At 38.8% G+C, this 14,934-nt stretch overlaps 1 protein-coding gene across 4 annotated transcripts in view; it reads right to left on the bottom strand.

Moving 5' to 3' along the window:
• Nucleotides 1–14,934, bottom strand: part of SSR1 (signal sequence receptor subunit 1) — a 47,326-nt gene that overhangs the window by 25,468 nt on the left and 6,924 nt on the right. For 3 of the 4 annotated variants that reach the window (XM_035295005.3, XM_008994006.5, XM_002746247.6), the window contains exons 3-7: nt 11,474–11,561; nt 9,909–10,171; nt 7,382–7,458; nt 6,566–6,644; nt 3,942–4,035 (exon numbers count right to left, since the gene is read on the bottom strand). In XM_035295005.3, coding sequence (XP_035150896.2) covers nt 3,942–4,035; nt 6,566–6,644; nt 7,382–7,458; nt 9,909–10,171; nt 11,474–11,561 — 601 coding nt within the window. Of the gene's footprint in view, nt 1–3,147; nt 3,652–3,941; nt 4,036–6,565; nt 6,645–7,381; nt 7,459–9,908; nt 10,172–11,473; nt 11,562–14,934 lie in introns of those variants that run through there. The other variant, XM_054253725.2, reaches the window with a different exon arrangement.

Genomic DNA, 14,934 nt, shown 5'->3' with positions numbered 1-14,934 from the left:
GCCTGGGTGACAGAGTGAGACCCTGTTTCAGATGAAAAAAAGCAGATGTATAGCTTCCATGACTTGAGCTACCACTGATGCTGTATGTCCCAATGTTTCCAAATCTTGATTCACTTGTGCTCTGAAACAGAACTTTCAAATGTTCCTGAACGTCCTTATCTGGGAGTCCCAAAGGCTTTTCGAGCTCAGCACAGCTAATCCAAACACATCTCTCATCCTTCCATGCTTCTCTTTCCTAGATTATGGGACATTAATGGGATCACCTTCCACCCAATTGCCTAAGTTCAGAATACTCTTTCACTCCTCCCTCATGAACACATCAAGTCACAGAAGACCCCATCTTCCCCACCTTTGAAACATTTTCTGCTCCCTTTTACTCCCATCACTACCGCCTCAGCTTAGGCCCCAGTGACTTCTGTGTTTTACTGAAATCATGGAACTGTAATCCTACTTCCAGCAGCTCCTTTGCAGTCCTCCGCAAAGTGATACTAATTTTTCCTTTTTTTTTTTCCTCTTAGAGATGGGAGTCTCGCTATGTGGCCAAGGCTGGATTCAAACTCCTGAGCTCAAGAGATCCTTCTGCCTTACCATTTCCACTAGCTCAGAATACATATGCACACCACCATGCCCAGCTTATCATAATCTCTAAAACACAAAATTGTAATTCCTTTCCTTTAAAGGGGCTGTCTTTGACCTAGGAGTCAAATGTTATTAGCATAGTTCATAAAACCTTAACAGCTCCTTCTCACCCAACTTTTCAAGACTCAGATCTAATGCTGACTGCCTCCTGTGCTATTGATACTTTGTACCCACTTTTCATAAAACTGCTATATAGTAATTACCTTTCAAATAGGCAGCTTGGCTCACATAAAGCAATAAGGAAAACAATTTAAAAATGGAAAGGGACCTGAACAGCCAATTCACAGGAAAGAAACACTAGCCAGTACAGACATCTCTATTATCTGCAGGAAATTAGTTCCAGGGCCACTCCCCCACCACAACCCCACCCAAATTCAGGCCTACTTAAGTCTCGCTGTCAGCACTGAGGAACCCGTGGATACAAAAAGCCTTCCCTGTACTCAGGTTTGGTATCCTGCAAATATCATTATATCCTTTTTTTTTTTTTGAGTGAAGTTTCGCTCGTTACCCAAGCTGGAGTGCAATGGCGCGATCTCGGCTCAATGCAACCTCCGCCTCCTGGGTTCAGGCAATTCTACCTCAGCCTCCTGAGTAGCTGGGATTATAGGCGTGCACCACCATGCCCAGCTGATTTTTTGTATTTTTAGTAGAGACAGGGTTTCACCATGTTGACCAGGATGGTCTCGATTTCTTGACCTCGTGATCCACCCGCCTCGGCCTCCCAAAGTGCTGGGATTACAGGCGTGAGCCACCACACCCGGCCCATTATATGCTTTTTTCTTTCTTTCTTTTTTTTTAATAGATTTAATTTTACTATTGTTTCAATAGTTTTGAGGAACGGGTGGTGTCTTATTCCATGGATAAGTTCTTTAGTGGTGATTTCTGAGATTTTGCTGCACCCATCACCCAAGTGATGTATACCAATGTGTAGTCTTTTTTTTTTTTTTTTTTTTTGAGACGGGAGTTTTGCTCTTGTTACCCAGACTGGAGTGCAATGGCACAATCTCGGCTCACTGCAACCTCCGCCTCCTGGGTTCAGGCAATTCTCCTGCCTCAGCCTCCTGAGTAGCTGGGATTACAGGCACGCACCACCATGCCCAGCTAACTTTTTGTATTTTTAGTAGAGACGGGGTTTCACCATGTTGACCAGGATGGTCTCAATCTCTTGACGTCGTGATCCACCCGCCTCGGCCTCCCAAAGTGCTGGGATTACAGGCGTGAGCCACCACACCCAGCCTCAATGTGTAGTCTTTTATCCCTCATTTCCCTCCTACCCTTTTCCTGAGTCCTCAAAGTCCATTATATGATTCTCATGCCTTTGGGTCCACATAGCTTAGCTCCCCTATGATTTCCTTTCCTCACTGTCTCCCAGGCTGGAGTGCAGTGGCACCATCAAGGAACAATCATGGACCTGTAAGGCTCAAGCAATCCTCCCACCTCAGCCACGTCAACACATCTATTTTTATTTCATTCTTTGTAGAGACTGGGTCTCACTATATTGCCAAGGCTAGTCTCAAACTCCTGGGTTCAAGCAATCCTCCTGCCTCAGCCTCCCAAAGTGCTGGGATTACAGGTGCAAACCACCACGCCTGGCTAAATATTGTATTTTTAATCTGCTTTTGGTTGCAGATGTGGAACCCACCAATATACCAAGGGTCAACTACGTTTACTGAAAAAAATCTGTATATAAGTGAAACCCGAGCAGTTCAAACCTGTGTCTCTCAAAGGTCAACTGTGAATATGTGTAAAGAAGCTGAATCTCATTCTTCAAGAAATGCAAATGAAACAGTAAGACATCCATTTTGTATCATAATGACAGATTAAAATAATTGATAAACTTAATACTTCAGCATGATTAGTAAGAATAGAGGAGAAAGGAGAAATAGTCAATATTGTGCATTGTTAAGAATTGGCACTTCTTTTTTCTCCACTTTTAGGAGGGAAATGGGGGCCTTTCCATGAAAATTCAGTGTATATAATCTTAGACCTAGTCATTCTATCTTTAAGAAATTATCCTATAAATTTATATATTAAAACATTCATTATATTATTTGTAAGAGTGAAAAACTAAAAGTAACCAATATCCTCCAATACAGAACAGGTTTAATCTATCATGAGAAAGAATTATTGTCTAGTTGTTAAAAACAGTGAAGTAAATATATATGTAGCTGCTGTAGAGACATCGAAGGTAAGAAAACTGAAGCTGAAGACCCATGTAGACAGCATGGTGCAATCTGAACTGAATACTCATATAGAAACAACAGACGTATATGCTGATAGATGTACGAAAAATTCTTGAAAAATAGGAACATAATACCATTTATGAAAAATAGGGCCAGGTATGGTGGCTCACGCCTATAATCCCAGCACTTTGGGAGGCCAAGGTAGGCAGATCACTTGAGGTCAGGAGGTCAAAAACAGCCTGGCCAACATGGTGAAACACTGTCTCTACTAAAAATACAAAAAAATTAGCTGCGTGTAGTGGTGCGTGCCTGTAATCCCAGCTACTTGGGAAGCTGAGGGAGGAGAATCACTTGAACCCAGGAGGCAGAGGTTTAAGTGAGCCAAGATCGCGCCACTCTACTTCAGCCTGGGCATCAGAGCAAGACTCTGTCTTAAAAAAAAAGGATTATTGAAGCCAGGAATTGACTTATTTTTCACTTCTGTACTATTTAATTTTTTATAATCAGACTGTATTGCTTTTATAATAAACATTTAAAAAATGTCCTTCTATAATTGAGGAAATTTTCTATATTCCTTTATAAAGATTAGTATTTTAACAAACTGAACATATAATAAAACTGAAATGTAAAGTAAATTATCAGGTAATATTCTAAGTTAATTCTTTCAAGTTATAGTGGGTAAGTTAATAGTTTTTCTAATAAAATGTAAGAAAAACTGTTCCATTACTCATTAAACTTTATTTAAAATATTTATGTGCTATTTGAGAGCCCCCAATACTCTAGCAAACACCATTTAAAAAATTAAATGCCTCACCTCTTCTACTCTGCACTGAAGCAACAGAAAGAAAAGAGACAGTAAAGAGATTAGGAACACAGAAAATTCACACGTTCAAAAATAAGCTGCAGATTTGGAAGCATTTCAAATTAAAGCATAAGAATGCTACACACTGAATAAATCTTTAAGGTTTTCATTAATCACTATACTAGATTCTACACAAGTAATGGAAGAGATGAATGTTTAACAATACTGAGGCAGCTTTTTTTTTTTTAACTAAATCTAAGATATTTAATTTCCAATTAAGAGGAAAACATCCCAACCAAGTCTATAAGACTACTTACTGATTTGATTCAATGTTTCCTGAGGAATCCAACTCATGTCAACATCATTCTGACTTGATGTACCCATTTCTACTTTCTGTATGGGTCTCTTACGCTAAAAAAACACAAAGATATATTTTAAAGGAATTCCATTAAATCATTTACTTAATGTTTTTTAAAACAGACTTCAGGTCTGGCTATGTTGTCCAGGCTGCCTCAAACTCCTGGGCTCAAGCAGTCCTCCTGCCTCAGCCTCCCAAGTGGCGAGGACTATAGGCACATACTACCATGACCAGCTGTTTAATTTTTTAAAAACCTATCAAATTACTTAACTTAAATATCTTAGTAAACAAGTTATGTTCTCTTCTAGTCTTCAGAGGAGACACTCCTACTCAAGTATGAAAGGGAAGGAGAAAATCATGTCTAGCACTAACTGTAAAAAATAAATCTTTATCACATTTATTTTCAGGCTTTAAAGACCTTTCCCCTTGCTATAAAGGTTTATGTTATTGTACCACCGGTGGACCAAATAAGAGTGTTTATTTATACAATGATTTTCTTTCCCTTTAGGAATCAAATTGTAATCAAAGAATAAATTTATTTTCATATTCAATAAAATTCAGGGTAATTTTGTAGAGACGGGGTTTCACCATGTTGCCCAGGCTGGTCTCAAACTTTTGGGCTCAAGCTATCGTCTCACACTGGCTTCCCAAAGCGTTATAATGGCGGGCATGAGCCACCATACCCAGCCTGCTTTAATACTCTTAATTATAGGACTAATCCTTAATTAATAAACGAGTCAGGGTAATTTTATTGAATTACCTAAAACAGATTTGCTGATCTGTTACATGCAGTTAGTTCCTGCATCGTAAGCTAAATAGAATTAAACAGCACAGATAAAACAAAACCAAAGCAAAACATCTCATTAAGCTAACCACCTCAATTTAAGAACTTCAAACTTTCTCCATATTTACAGCAAAACTGCTAGAAAGTAATTTAAGTGACTCATTATTTAGCCTTGTTTAAAAAAACCCCAATAAACCAACAAACCTCAGTTATCTACATAAGAAACAGTATTAATTATATAATCCATAACTTAGAACCTGAATACAGAGATAACTTATAAGAATGTTTCATTTAAATGTAAAAAAAAATGGAGATGCAGTTATACCTAATACATAAATTTATAGCAAAAATTCCAACCATTAAGTTTTAGAAATTAACATTTAAGCGAAAGTGTTTCTTTTTAAGAGAAAGAGCTTATTAGTAACATTCGTTGTTAATTTTAATATAGATTTGACTGCCTGACTTAGGGCTTAATAAATATTCATCAAAATGACTAGCAATTGTTTAAGATTTAATGGATTATACTAACATATTTGATAACAATTTTTTCTACTTTCCCACTGAGAGAAACAATATAGGTTTGTTTCTGTAGTCTGGGGGGAAGGAAAGGAGGAGGGTGAGTGAGGGAATGGGGAAGAGGAGGGAAATAAGGATGTAGGAGGGAATGAGTCCAGAGTGACAACCATGATCATGGCAGACCCTAAGTGTTACCATTTTATTACTCTAACCACAAAAACAGAATTATGACTGATACAACAAATTTGTTCATTCTTTTCCAATGAAAGGACTCGTTTATTAATTAAGGATTAGTCCTATAATTAAGAGTATTAAAGCAGGCTGGGTATGGTGGCTCATGCCCGCCATTATAACGCTTTGGGAAGCCAGTGTGAGACGATAGCTTGAGCCCAAAAGTTTGAGACCAGCCTGGGCAACATGGTGAAACCCCGTCTCTACAAAAATTAGCCAGGTGTGGTGGCATGAACCTGTAGTCCTAGCTATTCAGGAAGCTGAGGTGGGAGCTTAACTTTGAGCCCAGAAGATGGAGGTTGCAGTGAGCCAAGATCATGCCGCTGCACTCCATCCTACATGACAGAGCCAGACTCTGTCTCCAAAAAAAAAGAATATTAAAGAAAATATAAAAGCCAGATTATGCTATATAGATGCCATAAAATAATATATCCATTGAAATGTATAGAAAACAGAACAATAAAATCTGAGTTTAGGGAATAAAAATTCTAGCATAAAGAACTACAATACCAATACAAAGGTAAAGATCACTCTGAAGGGCACATACAAAGGACACTAATTGTATGTGTGTATGAAAGCCTAAATGAGGCCAGCCACGGGTGGCTCACACCTATAATCCCAATACTTTGGGAAGCCAAGGTGGGCAGACTGCTGGAGTTCAGGGGTCTGAGTCCAGCCCAAGCAATCCGAAAAAACCCTATCTCTACAAAAAAAATGTAAAAAATTAGCCAGGTGTGATGGCATACACCTATGGTCCCAGCCAACTGGGAGGCGGAGTTGAGAGGATCACTTGAGCCTAGGAGGTCAAGGTGGAAAGGGAAAAGGAAAAGAAAAGGGAAAGGGAAAGGAAAGGAAGAAAGTCGGTCAGTCTAAATGAATCAATTTACATATCCAATGCCTCACCTTCAGGTGTTGTTCTAAAAAGGTACAACAAAGTTCTAAGCATACAAACCCACATTGACAGTATGAGGCCACAAAGAACTAGACTGTGCTTAACTTAGTACTTAACAACTTTTGAAATACGGTTGTAAGAAGTGTTCATCCGTAATTACCTTTCTAGATTCTAGGAGCTGATGAAGGCCAACAATAACCAGAAGCCCAAGACCAGCAAGGAACATATACATAAAGATTCTGGTACAAAAGGAGAAAATATGAACTGTCTTTAATTCACAGGAAATACCACAGGTAATTACAACTATAATTTTAACACATGATAGAAGCTTTCCAAATAACTTGTGGAGAAAAGAAAGAAAATACTTTGTATTCAACTTAAATCCAGCCAGTTAAGTTTTATAAATTACCTTTACGAGCAACTAGTCAATTAAAAAAAAACAAAAACTCTATGACTGAAAATAGAATTAAAATTTGTTATATTCAAAAGCTCAGTTTATAAAATAATTGCAATAATTTCATCTGCCTATTACATTATTTTGCATAATCCAATTTAAAAGTTACCTTGAGTGTATTACCTTAAGTGTATGTAAGTTTAGAGTAAAAAAAGATTCATCAAACACTTAACTTTTTCAAGATAAAATCTTCTAACTTATGTTTTCAATAGTAATTTCAGAGGCATGAGACTTAGTTTAGGCTGGTGAACAGTTTATAAGCATGGGGTAGAAAATTTAGACAAGAGGAAGGCCAATGCTTACTTTTAAAGAGATTCTTCCATCATTTTCAACTTTCTTTCCTAATTTGACATTAAAAGTTATACGAATCATCTAAAGTATGAATGAATGTAGTAAGGATTTCACCAAATCTATACAGTCCATTTGATTTTCACCATCTAAAAAAATGCTAAAACCGGAGCAAGCCTTCCAGTCTTACTTTAGGAGCAAGATCAAGATCTACATACTACAACTTTCACTTACGTTTCTCCATCTAACCCATCCTCTCTTTCAATAACTGTAACTGTTTGATTGAAGACTGCATCTTGGAATACATTGCCCTGTTTAAAATAATAATCAGAAAAATCTAAAATGCAATGAAGGAAGGAAAACTTGTAACATTACTTAAAACAATTACCCTAACAGATTGAATATAGCTTTCTGTTACTTAGAAGATTGGTAAGACTCAACAAATTCATATGTAATTGCCCTATTCTGTGTCAGGGACTCAACACTGTTATTTTCTCGCATAAAACAAAAATGTCTCTGGGCCAGGTGAAGTGGTACATGCCTGTGGTCCCAGCTACTCCAGGGGGCTGAGGCAGGAGGATGGCTTGAACACAGGAGTTTTGAGTCCAGTCTAGCAACAAACATAGCAAGACCCGCACCCCTTAAAAAAGAAGTCACCAATTTTGCCAAAGTTTCCCCTGAACTTTCGTTAGGGGTTGGGGTAGTGGTGTGAGGACCCAGAAAGTAAAATAAAAATGAGATAAAATGTGCATAAAGAAACAAAGGTCACAGCATTCATGCACCAACAGCTTTACCTTCTCTTGTTTGCAAACCTTCAAAACAAGGAAGGAAGAAAAAGTACAGTGGCAGCTGCAGCAGCAGATCATTTTAAGAACTAGATCAGAACAAAAGTCAAATTCACGTTCTAAAATGACAGTGGGCTGGAAACCAATTTCTTTATAATAAATGGGTTGGTCACTTTAGGTATGAAAATATTTTTCTGTTGTGGTCTTGAAATCATTTTGGCAGTTCACAATTTTAGTTTTCAAATGCATTAGACTCACTGGGGCAGTACACAGCTATTCTTACGTGTTTGATATTTCACCCAAAGGTCAGCACTTTTTCAAAACTGTCACTTATTAACTGTAATTATTTAAGTTTTACTTCAAGATCCTTCAATTTGCATTCCTTTATTGAAAATTTCAGGAATAATACACAGATTAAAAAATAGTGGTAGAAGTGAATTTAAGAAAAGGAACTAGGCTGGGAACGGTGGCTTGCACCTGTAATCCCAGTGCTTTGGGAGGCCAAGGTGGGTGGATCACAAGGTCACGAGTTCGAGACCAGACTGGCCAACATAGTGAAACCCCATCTCTACTAAAAATACAAAAAAATAAAAATTAGCTGGGCGCGGTGCACACATCTTAATTCCAGCTTCTCTGGAGTCTAAGGCAGCAGAATCGCTTGAACCAGGGAGTTGGAGGTTGCAGTGAGCCGAGATTGTGCCACTGCACTCTGGCCTGGGCAATAGTGCGAGACTCCGTCTCCAAAAAAAAAAAAAAAAAAAAGAACCTAAAACTACATATATACTTGTTGGATTAAATTTAATTCTACTCGAAAACAAGATAAAATCAATAATTCTTCAAGCTACTTTTGAGGACAGGATGAAACTACTTAATCCTCTCAACTAAGTAATCAGAAAGCAAAGAAAAACTTGACTGCAGCACTAGAAATTTAACTCAGACATAAGGTTAACATGTTAACACCAGGGTGATGAAAAGGTTGAATAAGCTTCCAAGAGAAAATAAAATTTCCTTCTCTGAAAACTTTTTAACAAAGGAATGGCTTAGATGTGCTCTCATTTGAAGGAGGACCTACTTCTGGGTTTCTCAGTAATATACATATTAAAAATCATAAGGCTTCAGGCCTTATATATTCCTAAATAAAAAATAAAAAGTTTCTCCTAAATAAAAAAATAAATGATAAAACTTGCCGCTAAAACACTGAAAACATGGTTCTATTTTACCTATGGAGTATATAAAATGATGGGAAAACAGTTATAGAAAGTCTTTAAACTTACAAATAGCAGTAAAATGGGCAAAATGCAGGCAACAAAAGGAAGTACAAATTACTTGACAGATCTTTTTTTTTTTGAGATGAAGTCTGGCTCTGTCGCCCAGGCTGGAGTGCAATGGTGCAATCTTGGCTCACTGCCACCTCTGCCTCTCAAGGGATTCTCTTGCCTCAGCCTCCTAAGTAGCTGGGATTATAGGTGACCACCACCACACTCAGCTAATTTTTGTATTTTTAGTAGAGATAGGGTTTCACCAGGTTGGCCAGGCTGGTCTCGAACTCTTGACCTCAGGTGATCCACCTGCCTCGGCCTCCCAAAGTGCTGGGATTACAGGCGGGAGCCTGAAACAGAACTTAACATCTGAATAAGCAGTGGACTCTATTGTATATCTTACTGCTCCCTTCCCATTAAGATCCAGCTCATAGCTTTACTTCATCTCCATTTTCACTTTCACTCCCACACAATAGCACCTTATTCCCCTTATCTCTAGTATGCATCACTTATCAGCATGTTCTAGTGCCTATTTCCATCTATCTCCTCCACTGGATTATAGACTTGAAGAAGAAACGTGAAATTTATCTTTGCTTCCCTAGTGGCTATCACAGTTTCAACCACAAAACAGGCACTTGAATGAACAGATGAATTCTAGTAACATCACTGTCCCCAACCACTTCTAACTTAAACAAAAAGAAGGTTTGAGGATCTTACGTTCAGATCTTTGTAGTTCAGATTGATGACCAAACCAAAGGGTCGTCCACCCATGGGCTCTGCAGGAATGAAAGAATACTCAAAAGTTGCCTGTCTCTGGGGTGGCACTACAGTGTTCAGAGGAAGAGCTGTGAAATTCTGGATATAAAACTGGTAGTCCTGAGGATAACGGAATGATGCATCTAAGGATTCAACAATAAAATCTTCTGTACCCTTGTTGGTAAAGCCTACCAGGAACTTCACAATGTTATTTGCTGGAAAATCTGAGAAACGAAAATAGAGACAAGAAAATTAGAACGCATGGAAAGAGCACACAACTTTAAAAAAGGCATTACTAATGGATTTGGCACCCTTTCACATGGACCTGGTGTCAGAATCCTTTCCAGTAGAGCACTCCAGTCACCCACTAACTAGAAATTGATTAGAGTGGCTGTATAGCCCGAAATCCTTTTGTCTGTAGTCCAGCCACATAAGCATTCAAATAAGCGTCTCAATTTCAGACTAGGTAACATCCAAATCATGTGGTAAAAAGAGTTGTGTACTTTTGGCAGTGAAATAATCAAGCAGCAGGGTTACATGTGTTGGTGAAGTTACCTTCACCTCCAACTTAGTGTTATCTGTGCAGATAAACAGAAGAATGAAGAAAAGATAAAGTCCAAGAATTTCATCTGAAACTAGTATCTGTCAGAACATAAAAATTAATCAGGCAATCCCTATCCACTTTAAGCAATTAATCAAAAAGCAAATTTGAAGGTTGAGACCCAAGGATGTAGCTACAAAAATGGAAGAAGCATAAAGTTCATAAGTACATGGGAATAAAACAGAAAATGTGAGAAGACCAAGAAAATTAGTAACTTCCAATATTAAGTCTTCAATAATTATACTGTAGCATACAAAGCTGAGTTTCACCGAGTACAGCAGAGGCTGTGGGGTCAACAGATTTAGGTCTGAATCCTATATCCTCAAATCTATCAACTGGGAGCCCTGAACCAGTTCCTTAACTTCTCCAAACCTCGTTCAGCAATGACTATGCTCACTGGGTTTATTACAAATAAATAATACACGCCAAGTATTGAGAACAGCACCCACCATATGATCCTCAATAAATATCAGACTAATTATTTTCTTTTAATAAAACCTAGGCTGTAACCTAGGCCATACTGGAAAAATTAGGTATCTAATGGTTAATACTCAAAATATGACAAAGTTACTTTGCTGTGGCAGTTTGAAAACATTTTAAAATATGATCGTTCTCAGGAGGCTGAGGCAGAAAAATCAATTAAACTTGGGAAGTGGAGGTTGCAGTGAGCCTGAGGGAGTCACTGCACTCCAGCCTGGGTGACAGAGTGAGACCCTGTCTCAAAAACAAAATTTTTGAAAAGGACAGTCAATTTCTAGTTAAACTAGGTAGTATTTATTTTTCCCGTTAGTTTATTTATTTTTTACTCTGTCTATATCACCAGCAATACTACTTTACAGATATGGGTATTCAGATATATAAGAGCAAGCTTGTCATTTTAAAATTCCTACATGTGAATTAAAACTAATTAATACTTCTGTATTACCTTCTCCTTTTACAAACAGGATAGTGGTATCTGCACTTGGTGAAGCTTCAGGTTCACCAGACACATCTTCTTCCTCTTTATCTTCTGCCTAAGAAAAAGAACAATTAAGAGGAGATTACTATGGGAGAGAAAAAAATCATCATTTACAAATAACAACTTGGCCTGATATGGTACTTTGGGAGGCTGAGGTTGGCAGATCACCTGAGGTCAGGAGCTCAAGACAAGCCTGGCCAACATGGTGAAACCCCATCTCTACTAAAAATACAAAAATTAGTTGGGTGTGGTGGCATGTGACTGTAATCCCAGCTACTCAGGAGACTGAGGCAGGAGAATCGCTTGAACCTGGGAGGTGGAGGTTGCAGTGAGCCGAGATGGTGCCACTGTGAGACTCTGTCTCAAAAAAAAAAAAAAAAGATAATAAAGACTTCACTTTATGTTAGGGAAAAATATTGCTTCTCTATAGTTTTGCTGGGATTAGCAATTAAGAATTCCATCATACCTCATTAGTTAAAATAGAACCTCTAAGGCAGTATATCTTGAACAGTAATGTGCGTACCAATTCCCTAGAGATGTTGCAGATCTAATTCAGGTCTAGGGCAAAGCCTATCATTCTCTTTCTAATAAGCACCTAGAAAATGTCAAAGCTGCTGGTATTTAGACCATATTGTGAACTGCAAGGTTCTAGAATGGGGCTTGGTAAACTTTTTCTGAAAATGGCCAAAGAGCAAATAAGGCTTTGCAGACCGTAACGTCTCTTTTCTGACTACTCAACTTTGGGGCTACTGTGCGAAAGCAGCCCCAGACAATACATAGATGAGTGGACATAGCTGGATATGGCTTGTAGCCGCATTTTTGCCCCTGCTCTCAAGCACCTTGATAACAGCCTACAAAGACTTCCATTCTAATTAACAAAAAAATTTTCCTTTGAGAATCAGTTGCATAATTTTGAAGGAAAAAAAAGGGTGTGACCAGAGATCTTATTGGGATGACAGAAATGTCCTAAAACTGAATTTGTGTTGCAGAACTTGGTAAATTTACGAAGTATATGTTTAAAACAGATAAACTGTATGACATGTAAACTGTATCTCAACAGAGTTTTTAAAAAATGTGAACAAATTTTATTTAAAACTTTAAGCCGGGCGCCGTGGCGCGTGCCTGTAGTCCCAGCTACTCGGGAGGCTGAGGCTGGAGGATTGCCTGAGCCCAGGAGTTCTGGGATGTAATGCACTATTGCTGATCGGGTGTCCACACTAAGTTCGGCATCAATATGGTGACCTCCTGGGAGCGGAGGACCACCAAGTTGCCTAAGGCGGGGTGGGGGGGTAGGGGAGTGGTGAACCGACCCAGGTGGGAAAAGGAGCAGATAAAAACTCCCGTGCTGACCAGTAGTGGGATTGCGCCTGTGCATAGCCACTGCACTCCAGCCTGGGCAACATAGCAAGATCCTGTCTTGTAAAAACAAAACAAAACAAAAAAAACTCTAAACACAGTGCAGCATCATTTCTCCAGGCATCAATATGGATTAGAGATAGTCACATCTTTGAAGCATTCAGGCCTTTAATAAACTGAGATGCTTAAAGATGCTATTGTATCCTGGCATTTAACTTTTTCACTTGTATAAAATACCCCTTCCCCCAATAAGTAAAACTTGTGAAGAGCAAAGATTGTCTCATATTTTAAAATCCTCCACATCCAGCTCATTCATTTAAGAGAGAAGGCACTCAAACGCTTGTTCAATGACTATGAAACTGTGTTGTACGTTATATTTTAAGTATCCTTAATAATTTCTTTCATTTACTAAGAGCAAGTTTCTACTTCTGAGAAAAGAGATCCACAGTAGGAAAGGAGACCAGACACAAGGAGGCTGAAACCATGAATGACAGGGATAAAGAGGAAAAGGGTCTACTTCAGAAACAGTTAAGGGAAATCCCTGAGATCTGATTAATGGGTTTTGAAATAAAAACCAATGGATGAAGTAACAAGGCAACAACTTGAACCACTGGAGCCACATCAAAACAGCAAAGAGTTTATGGGATGGGATGCATGGCAAATCCTGAATTCAAATTTTGGATGTACAAAATTTGAAGTACTCATAGAGCATTCAGATGAAACTATCCTGTGAAGAGCTGGAAAAGGGCTACAACAGGACAACAACAGAAAACAAGGAATTTGGCAATTAGGTTGCTGGTGACCTTAGCAATACTAGTTTTGTAAGATATACAGGACCAGACCATGATAGAGAATACATGTGAAGTGAGCAGAAGAGAGAAAAGCTGTACAAGTTTATCTTTCTTTTTTTTTTTTTTTTTTTGAGATGGAATCTTGCTCTGTCACCCAGACTAGAGTGCAGTGGCATGATCTCGGCTCACTCCAACCTCTGCCTCCCAGGTTCAAGTGATTCTCCTGCTGCAGCCTCTCGAGTGGCTGGGACTACAGACACGTGCCACCACACCCAGCTAATACTTGTATTTTTAGTAGAGACGGGTTTTCATCATGTTGGCCAGGATGGTCTCGATCTCCTGACCTTGTGATCCACCCACCTTGGCCTCCCAAAGTGCTGGGATTACAGGCGTGAGCCACCGTCCCTGGCCACAAGTTTCTTTTTCAAGAAGTCACTGGTGTTAGTAAAGATAAGTGGGTGCAGCAAATGTGGATGAACAGTGTAAGCATGTGTGTGGCTTAACAAATCAATGAGGAGGATTAATGCTTGAAGTTACAAAAGGAAAGAATAATGTAACAAAATCCCACAGGAAGAGATGGGGACATGAGCACAGGTGGAAGAGTTAGACTTAGAAGAGAGGGAAGACAACTCATTATTAAGAAGAAAATGCAGAACAATGGGTGATTTAAAAGTAGAAAATACAAAATCTGGTAAGAGTTCATGCTTGGATGGCCTTCTTCCCTTTCTGACACTGAAGGCAATGTTGCTGCCAAGACTGAAGAGAACTCCTTTAGGGATTTAAACATGGTAAATGTTTGGAACACTGATTGTGGAAAACTAAGTAACTCATTTATCTTACAGCTATTCAGCATATAAGACGTATAATGCTTAGTATCTGCTACCTAGTAAAACTCCAAAATATTTCAGCTATTATAAACAACCTCCAGAGGAGAGTATAGAAATTGGTGACACTGGTTGCCTATAGGGAGATGACTTAATGGCAAGCAAGGGAAACTTTTCATCATATACTCTGTACCTTGTAACTTCTGAGCCATTTGACTATATTATCTATTTTAAATAATTTTTTAAATGTTAGCCAGTGGGCTGAGCGTGGCAGCTCACGCCTGTACTCCCAGGCCGAGGCGGGCAGATCATAAGGTCAGGACTTCGAGACCACCAACATGGTAAAACCCCGTCTCTACTAAAAATAGAAAAATTAGCCAGGGGTGATGGTGTGCACCTGTAATCCCAGCTATTCAGGCAACTGAGGCAGTAGAAGAATCACTTGAACCTGGGAGGC

The sequence above is a fragment of the Callithrix jacchus genome, chromosome 4 (genome assembly GCF_049354715.1).
Source record: "Callithrix jacchus isolate 240 chromosome 4, calJac240_pri, whole genome shotgun sequence".
NCBI lineage: Eukaryota > Metazoa > Chordata > Mammalia > Primates > Cebidae > Callithrix > Callithrix jacchus.
This window is presented reverse-complemented; position numbering and strand designations above follow the sequence as displayed.